The 9,496-nt window shown below is 51.4% G+C and overlaps 1 protein-coding gene and 1 long non-coding RNA gene across 2 annotated transcripts; one reads left to right on the plus strand and one right to left on the minus strand.

The window, feature by feature from the left end:
* Positions 1–532: 532 nt before the first annotated feature.
* On the minus strand, positions 533–3,045 carry LOC142051530 (uncharacterized). Its single transcript, XR_012658532.1, has 2 exons — positions 2,342–3,045; positions 533–768 (listed from the first exon to the last, which is right to left on the minus strand). It is a non-coding gene; the product is annotated as an uncharacterized LOC142051530 (long non-coding RNA).
* Positions 3,046–3,087: 42 nt separating this feature from the next.
* DUSP6 (dual specificity phosphatase 6) lies at positions 3,088–8,020 on the plus strand. The gene is made up of 3 exons (XM_075080684.1): positions 3,088–4,023; positions 4,642–5,079; positions 6,494–8,020. Exons 1-3 carry the CDS (start codon positions 3,621–3,623, stop codon positions 6,799–6,801), a joined length of 1,149 nt encoding a protein of 382 aa, XP_074936785.1. The 5' UTR covers positions 3,088–3,620; the 3' UTR covers positions 6,802–8,020.
* The last annotated feature ends 1,476 nt before the right edge of the window (positions 8,021–9,496 follow it).

The raw sequence follows: 9,496 nt of genomic DNA on the forward strand, positions 1-9,496 counted from the left end.
CGCTGCCATGCAGCGAGCTGGCTGTAGAGATCACTGTTACATGTCTCTGCCCCCAGCTCCGCTTGGGAAATACAACTGTCTTGAGCATGCTTCATCTAACTTTTTATTGCCTTCATACACTTAACCTTAATGCTCATAACATTTCAGTCAGATCTGACAGTACTAATGATAAAAATCTCTTTAAATGCTATCATTATTTATTGTTGCATTACTACTAGGCAGGTATCTCAATGGGTTTGATAAATTGCTTGCATAATATGTAGCTTTCAGTTAAAATGTTGAATGACTAAGATTTTTATTTTAAACCACTGACATAAAACGTCACTGAAAATGCCCTGAAGTTGATAATCAGAACATATTTTCTTCCTAAAATATTTTAGTCATCAGAGAGGCAAGTTTACCTTATATGAATGTGGAAGTGTTTGATGGAAGTAATTTGGGGCTTATTCTGTTTTCTTCAGATCCTAATTCTGCGATGTGCTGATATTTTTCTGTGCACCTTCATTTTTAAAAATGTAATCAAAGTACAATGTAACCCGAAAGAACCACGTTAATTAATAATAACATGTATTACAAGGAACAAATTGTATTTATCATTGTGTCAAGGTTGCTGGGAATTGTCACAACGTTAGACTGAAATTGTCCCTGTCTAACTTCCAGGTCACATTCACTATAGTTTAATATGATTCCTTCTGCGTGTTTTCTAAGTTGACTCCTTAGGTGACAGACGATCATCTGAGGATTCTTCTGGCTGTGGCTCCTGGGGGGCTGAAGGTTACAGAGAAAATAAAGCTTCTATTAGCATAAGCGAGCAATAAGAAATGCTTGAGAAGGTTGTAAGACAAGCATTGCATTATACCGTGCCTTAAGAGATAACTACAGCTGAGGTGGTTTGAAAATTTCTATTTCAGTTGGCCATGCATTGCAGAATTTCCGTTTCCAGGACTTTCATTTCTTAAGCCTGAAATCCATGGTTAGTAAGGTTGAAGTTTGGGTTACATTAGTTTGTAAAATTTGAACAAAAGTTGATCTGATACACTTAAGAAGGATAAGGAATAAACATGGTGCCAATTTTAAGGGGAAAAAAAAGTAGTACTTAAATTATGACCTGATTATTCATTTTACCAGGACCGTGCTATTTGTCATACTAATGGAGTGACCAACAGTGCCAGAGCCAAAGAATTTGCTGTCCTGCCTGAGCCCTGACACAGGTGAGACTTAAATATAGTGTGTTTGTGTGTGAATATCCACAAATAAATAAATACAATTCAGAGGCTCCTGCTTTGATCTGTTACAGCACTGAACATTTAGACACCATACCCTGAATACATCGAGTTGTACAGCAAGTGAAGCACTGGGCAAGAACAGCCTGGAAATTCTTTAGTGAGAGAAGGCAGGACCGTGGTGGGCAAGGGGGACTGGACAATTTGCCCCCACTGAGCAGTGGGACAAGTTATGTGGCGCATGTCCAGTGAGTCCCACATCAGCCTGGCCAAATCCCCCTGCTTAGGGGCAGGGTAAGGTTTGTGTGACACTTCAGTCCCACTTGCAAGCCTTCAGAGAAGGTAGCAAGAAGGGATCCTCTCAAAGTCCCTGCTGGGGACGATGTCGTTAATGCCATCCTGGTGTCAGCCTCGCTTGAAACTGCAGCGACCGACGCGCCAACTTCAATTAACATCACGGATGTTTTCTGTGCAGAACTCACAGGACCGTCCATGAAACTACCTGTTCCCAAGGTCAGCCCTCTCCAGCCACTTGCTCCTTAAGGAACCTCCTTCAGCTTGGGTTAAAAATAACGAGCCCTGAAGCACAGGAGCGGCGTAACCGAGATTAGCCTCTTCAGAACAATTTTACTCCCAAGCAGATGTTGGCGACGGGATTAGCAATTAGGCCAGGCTTCTCCCCATTTATTTTCGCTCCTCGCTTTTCACTTACCCATTCGACTACCCGCACCTCGGAGCACCCCCGCCCGGCTCGGCCCCCGGCGCCGCTCCGCCCGCTCCCCGCAGGCCCCCGCTCCCCCGGCGCCGCTCCGCCGGGTCCCGCACCCACCCACCTCCCCCCCCCCGCTTCCCGGTGCGGAGGAGACCGCAGTGTCCTTCCGCCCGCCCGGGGCCGGCGCTGGGGCCGGGACGAAGCGCCGGACGGCGGCGGCGGCGCGGCCCCACCCGCGGGAGGAGCCGGTGGGGCAGGCGGGATGCTGCCAGGTGCGAGGGGCCCCCCCCGGAGCCGTGCTGGCGGCGGGCAGGGCGCTCCCCGCCCCGCCGGGGGTGGCTGCGGGCTCCGCGCCGGCGGCGGCCCCGCGCCGCAGCCGGGCGAGCGCCGTTCCGTTACCGGCTACCTGGAGGGGCCCGGCCGCGCCGAGGGAGGCCGCTTTCCCCGGTCACGTTTTTGGGGTGGCCCGCCCGGGCTTCAGCAGTGCCCGCAGGCTGCTCCTGAGGCGGGGCCGGCTCCCCGGCTGCGCTTCGTGCGGCGAATAAAGCCGGGCCGCGTAGGAAGAGATTAGCTCGGGGTTTACCCTTCACCCGCGTCGAGATCAGCTGAGGACAGAGGCTGCCCGCCTCCCTAAAAATGGGATTCCCGGAACGCCCTAATGAAAAGCCGGGCCGGGATCAGCGCTGGGGAATTAGGGGGGACGCGGCCGGCCCCGCGGCGGGCGTCGGGTTTGGGGAGAAAAAACATGGAGGGAGAGAAAAGGTGCCTTTTGTTCCGCCAGCGGCGGCCTCGGTGCCGGTGCCAGCGGAGGGGAGGGGGAGGGAGGGCCGGGCCGCGCCCCCTCACCTGCCCCCGCCGCCGCCCCCGCCCGCCGCGCCGCGGCCGCCGCTTGTTTGCACTCGGCTTATCCGGAGCGGAAATTCCTTTCCGTTTTTGTGAATGACAAACTCATTAACGATTCATCAACACAACCTGTTCCAGCCGGCCCGTCGCCGCGGCAACAGCCCCTTCCGCGCGCCCCCATTGGCTGCGCCGGAGAATGTACCCATTGAGGCGTCCCGCGGTTGTACCCATTGAGGAGCCGCCGGGCTGCGCGGGGCCGCGGCCGAGGGGCGCTGCGGGCGGGCACGGGGCACGGGGCACGGGGCACGGGGCACGGGGCACGGGGCACGGGGCACGGGGCACGGGCACGGGCACGGGCGGCCGCCGCACCGGCGCGGTGCTGCCGCGCTGAGCGGGGCAGCCCCGCTCGGCGGCGCGTTAATTGGATTTCATTCACTCGGGGCGGAGGAAAAGCCCAAGGGCTCGGGCTGCAGCGGCGATTAGGCAGGTTCATTCAGGGATTCATTGACAAAAAAAATACCCAACAGAGGAGACCGGGCAGGCTGACTGCGCGCACGCAGGCACACACACACACGCAGGCGCTTGCACTTAGGCACACACACAGACAGACAGACACAGACAGACACACACGGGCCGGGACCGCTTCTCCCTCCCCGTGACTCCACCGCCGCCCGGCGCGGGGGAGGCGGCGCGGGGGGGGCTGCGTGATTCATTTTCCTGGGGCGGAGGGAGATAAGTTGCGCGGAGTTGAAGGGGTGCAGCCCGCCCGCCGAGCCAGCCGCATGCCTCTGTGAGAGAGAGGGGCGCTTCCAGAGCACGCTCCGCTCCCCCCGTCCTTCCTCATGCTAGATACGTTCAGACCCGTCCCTTTCGCGTCGGAAATGGCGATTAGTAAATCCGTGGCGTGGCTGAACGAGCAGCTGGAGATGGGCAACGACCGGCTGCTGCTGATGGACTGTCGGCCGCAGGAGTTGTACGAGTCGTCCCACATCGAGTCGGCCATCAACGTAGCCATCCCCGGCATCATGCTGCGGCGCCTGCAGAAGGGCAACCTGCCCCTGCGCTCCCTCGTCTCCAGCAGCGAGGAGGACCGGGAGCGCTTCGCCCGCCGGTGCGGCACCGACACGGTGGTGCTGTACGACGAGCACAGCCGCGACTGGAACGAGAACACGGGCGGCGAGTCCGTGCTGGGGCTGCTCCTCAAGCGCCTCAAAGACGAAGGCTGCAAGGCGTTCTATCTGGAAGGTGAGAAGGGCCGCCCGGGCTTGGGAGAGAGATCGCCGCCTGCCTGGGGGCCCGGCCGGTGGGGGACGGGGAGGCGACCCCGCGGCTCGGCGGTGCTGCTCTCCGCCCGGTGGGGTCGGGGGGGGGAGCCGCCGCGGTGCCCCCCGGGCGTTGCACCCTGACGCTCCGGGGGGACAGTAGCCTGGGCGGGGGGCCTTTCCCCCAGCCCTCTACCCCCCCACCCCGCATCCCTGTCCTCGCTTTGTTTAAAGACGCTGGAACCCCTGTAACGGCGTGGGGAGGACGGGGCTAACGGGGCTGCCGGCATGAGCCGGGGAGGGCAGGAGGAACTGCCGCCGAGACAGCTCTCGGAGGTCCCCGCAGGGCGAAGCGGCGCAGAGCTTTAATCTTGAATGTGCTGAGCCCTCCGCCGCAGCGGGCGATTTTCTTAAACCTTCTGTTAGGGCAGTCCGCCTGCGTGACAGTGTGACATATTTTTTTTCCCCCTCTTTTTCCCGGGGCTCGAGAGGGTGGGAAACAGATGCCCCTTTGCAGGCAGGGCTGTACTGGGGGAGTAAGTCGGTTTGCCATCTTATATCAGGTTGTATTTCCCCCCCCTCCCTTTGCTTTTCTCCCCAGGTGGTTTCAGCAAGTTCCAGGCCGAGTTCGCCCTGCACTGCGAAACTAACCTAGATAGTTCGTGTAGCAGCAGCTCTCCTCCTTTGCCAGTCCTGGGCTTGGGAGGCCTCCGAATCAGCTCCGATTCCTCATCAGACATTGAATCTGACATTGACAGAGACCCCAATAGTGCCACCGACTCCGATGGCAGCCCTCTCTCCAACAGCCAGCCTTCCTTCCCGGTGGAGATTTTACCCTACCTCTACTTAGGCTGTGCCAAGGACTCCACTAATCTGGACGTTTTAGAAGAGTTCGGCATTAAATACATCTTGAATGTTACCCCCAACCTGCCTAATCTCTTTGAAAACGCCGGCGAATTCAAGTACAAACAGATCCCGATCTCTGACCACTGGAGCCAAAATCTGTCTCAGTTCTTTCCTGAGGCCATCTCATTTATAGGTGAGACCCGGTTATTTGCTAACAGCTATATGTCAAGCGAGAGAATTCGGTTTCTTTTGCAGAATTCCGGAGATTTCGGGCGACAAGTGGTATCAGCGTTTCTGGCAGACTCTGGAGGTTGCCCCGCTTTTTGGTTTTAAAGCCGGCTTAAGTTGAGGGGCGGGTGGGGACTGTTGGGGGGGGGGTGGGTGTCATTGAGGAGCCCCGGTGAATTGTACGCGACGTTTGCAGGTTGCAAACGCATATCTGGTTTGGCTGGTTGGGGGATTCCTCCCTGAGCCGGTTGTGTCGGAGCTGGCGACTGAGCAATGCGCAGGATGAGGGATCTTTTTAAATCTCTTCCTGGAGGGGGGAGGTAAATGAGCCCTGGGTTGATGGTTTATTCGTCCTTTTTTTTTTTGTTGGGTTTTTTTTTCTTTTTTCCTTCTTGAGGTTATGGAAGAGGAGTATAATAAAAAGTAACGATCTGGGAAGCTAACTTTAGCTTTTAAATACAAGTTATTCATATGCGGTATCCCTGGCAAATGTATAGTCAGAGCTTTAATTAAATCTCGTGGTAATAATGATATACCTCTCGGGCTCGATGCTTCCGTTAGCCAGCCCTTAGACATTATCCGTCAGCTTTGGAAAAGCGTCCCCTCGGGCTCAAGGAGTTCTGGTTAAAATTTGCACTCCCCTTCTTTTCGGGGAGGACTAAAATCCACCCCATCGGGGTGCGGTGGGGTGGGCATCGCATTATCTGTTGGAAAGCTGTGCTGTAATCCGGTTGAATGATACCGGTAACAGTGGAGAATGTAGGTAATCTGAGCCCAGCAGGAAGAAATGTGGGCTGGAAGCCACAAAGAAACTAATCTCCAGGCATTGTAATGCATTTCCTATTACAAAGGAACCCATTTTCAACCAATGTTGACATCCTGTTCCTCCTAATGGGCTGTCCCCTGTGACTTCCCTCATTCTTTTAAAATGCCTGAATACCTCCATTGTTAGCTGCACAACAGTTGGAGAATAATTTAATAGACCTTTGCAGTCTGCTGGTCTGTATAAAAGGCATTCAGTGACATATTGCAGGATTTCCATGCTGGGGCAAGGGGACTGTAAGAATTTAAGGCAAATCTCCAGGTGAAAGCTTGTCTCTTGAAGCTGACTTTTAAGTGTGTCATGCAGCGTATCCTGCTCCCTTTGATTCTTACTTTTCTCAGCTCTTGGACTTGGGTACAAGGTATAGGTAGGGGGGTGGATTCTCTTCTTGTCCTGGTTTTAAGCTGGTGAAGTTAACTCTTGTGTTGCTCTGCTGGCCACTGGGCTCATAATCGTCCTTTCTTCCTACTCGATAGTTATCTCACTTGTGTTGAGAGATCAGTTACCAACCCCCTGTCTTATGTGTCCTTCTCTGCCTCTCTTTGTCTTGGTACAGATGAAGCACGGGGGAAGAACTGCGGTGTCCTGGTGCATTGCTTAGCAGGGATCAGCCGCTCGGTCACAGTGACGGTGGCCTACCTCATGCAGAAGCTCAACTTGTCCATGAATGATGCCTACGATATCGTCAAGATGAAGAAGTCCAACATTTCGCCCAACTTCAACTTCATGGGTCAGCTGCTGGACTTTGAGCGGACTCTGGGGCTGAGCAGCCCCTGTGACAATCGAGTGCCGAACCAGCAGCTGTACTTCACCACCCCTTCCAACCAGAACGTCTTCCAGGTGGATTCCCTGCAGTCCACGTGAGCTCCCACCGCCTCCCTTCTCCTGTCCATTTCATGGGATCACTCCTCAATGGTTTCTCTTTGGCAGTGATAAAGAAAACACAGCTTTCTCTTTTTCTGGCCTCTGCTCTCAAAAAGCAGCTGTCAGTGCAGACAAGGAAAGGTTACACAGTATGGAATCGGCTATTGCGAAGGGAGGGAACGTGGTGAGCTCTCTGGGCAGGACCGTGGTGACCAGGCGGCAGGTGGGCAAGCACGCTCATCCCTGCTTGTGTAGTGGCTTGGGTCCGAGGACTTCCAGGGGGGTAGGGTAAGGCTGGACAGGCTGAGCACGTGTTCTCTAGAGACTGAACTGTCCTGCTTCCCTCTCTGCTTTCGGATCTGACACACACATCTTTGTCTTCAGTGAAGACTGGTTATTTTTGTTTGTTTGTTTTAATTTAGAGGAGCCAAAGAAAGAGATTTCTGCTTAGTGTGTTTGGAGTACTTGTTTGCCGGGAGCTCGGTAGTATTCTACTTGATCAATGTAAATATTTAATCTTAAATTGATTTGCAATTTTTTTTTGAATTCACATGTATTCAAGAAATCAATCCAAGGGACACCTGTGTTTTTGTTCTTTTCATAAATTCTGCTTTATTTGTTTGTTCTTTTTTTTTTAATTACAAAGAATATATTTGCAGCATGCTTAATTTTATTGTTCGACTGAAGCAAGCTTTCCAATGAGGGAGAAATGGCAATGGTGAGAAGTTTGCAAATCATATTTTGTGAGCAAGTACGGTCTCTTTTTTCATATATCTTTATTTTCCTTGTGGTGATTTTTTTTTTTCCTCACACTCTTGATATAGTTTCCACATGACATATATATATTTTTTAAATTAAATTAATTTTTTTGCCTTACCTTTTGTAAATAGTTCATCTGGGAGGTGGTTTGTCTTTGAATGCGAAAGATTTTTTGATCACTTTTTAAAACTTTCAGATGTGCTAAACAGTGCATTACCTCTGTACAAATTCTTCAGGGAGCTTCACCTCAAATGCAATATTTTGCGTCTTTTTCTTTTTTTTTTTTTGTATAAAACTGGAAGTATGTGCGAGCATTTGTACCTTTGCGTACGCACAGTGAACCTGCACATGGTTGCCAATAAGGGAGAGTCTAATTCACAGTGTAAAAGTTTTAAGATGGAATTTATTATAAGAATGTAAAACCTTAAATTATTAATAAATAAATAACTATTTTTGGCTATTGAGAACCTGGCTGGTTTATTCCCCCTTTCCCCTCTGTGTGGGTGTGGTTAATTGCACATACCCATATGGTTATGTTTAAAAGTCCTGATTGCTTTCAATAGCTTTTGTACAGCCCCTAAGACAATAAAGCCTTGATTTCCCCTTTGGTCCGCTGGTGCCTAAATGAATAAACAGTGCATGTGCTGGATTCTTGTCTCGCTTTGGTGGAGGTGAGGCTTTTGAAGGCCTGTAGGTTAAATGCAAAATATTCCAGCATCCCTTTGCTACCCCAGGGATACACCTGATCCTGGGCCTTAAGGGTTTTTTATTTTTGTTTGTTTGCTTGGTTTTTTTTTAAGATTAAGGAGCTGCTGTCTTCTGGGTTTGTTTACAAGTTTTGGCCACTCTATTACAGATGCCAGGAGATGGGTTAGTGCTCTCCTTATCTGTCTGTCAGGAACTCATTTCACACAGATCCTTCAACAGTCTGCAGCCTGTAAATGATTTTTCCATTGCTGTTCAGCTGCATTGCAACTTAGCAGGTGAAGGCAAGGAGGAAAAGTCTCTATATACCCTTAGTCACCTCATTTCCTCTTTAGACCCTTCGAGTAGTCCTGTCTCTGCAGAAGGAAAAAAGGGGATTATAGCCATTGCAAAACTTCCTGCTGCAACTTATTTTCATTAACATCCTTCCTGGTGAGAAGTGGCCCAAGGTGGGGTGGTGCCAAAATCTGCGTGCAGTACCACGGTGATGGGCTGATGCTGCAGCTGGGGCTGTCGGCTGGGGTTCTGCAGAACTCCTGGCAGCCGGTGCATATTTCAAGTAATTTTAGAAACTGCAAGTGTGTGAAATGAAAAGCAAACAAAACATGGGAAAAAAGTGAGTCAGTGTCTCATGCAGTAGTGGCCTAGATTGAGTGCATAAACTGTGAAAGTAGAAGTGGGTTGCAGTTAAACTTGGCTTGTGCTAATCCAGTTTTGAATGGTTTCCGCTCTTGGCATTCCCTATGCTGCTCTGTTCAAAGTGGAGATTTGCAAGCAGCTCTAGCAATTTCCTGTCCAGCTGCAGCTCAAGTGACTCCCTTGTTTTTTTTTCTTTTTTTTTTTTTAAATACAGTCTGCAGATAATTTTAGCCAGTTTCCTCTTTGTGGATTATTAATCTGCTTTCCTTGTAGAACCTACATAGCTGCGTCCCTACTGTTCTGCTGAAGTCAACAGATGGCCTCCCCGCCACTTCCTCTCGTTTCGCTGTGGGTTTGTTGTCAGGCCACTTCTGAAATTAATAGTGTTTTCTGGCTGGCTGCCACAGGCCATTACCACAAAGGGGAAGTAACACATCTGAATAGCAGGAAGCTGGGCAGGGTCACAGCGTGAACTGAACCTGTTGAGCGCAACTGGGCCTCTCCCGTTCAGCAAGTGTAGGGCTCCTCTTCTGTCCTCCTTTTTAATACGCCTTGCACAGAGAAAGGGCTGATGCCAAATACCTCAGCTGTT

This window comes from Phalacrocorax aristotelis, chromosome 1 (genome assembly GCF_949628215.1).
Source record: "Phalacrocorax aristotelis chromosome 1, bGulAri2.1, whole genome shotgun sequence".
NCBI classification, from domain to species: Eukaryota; Metazoa; Chordata; class Aves; order Suliformes; family Phalacrocoracidae; genus Phalacrocorax; species Phalacrocorax aristotelis.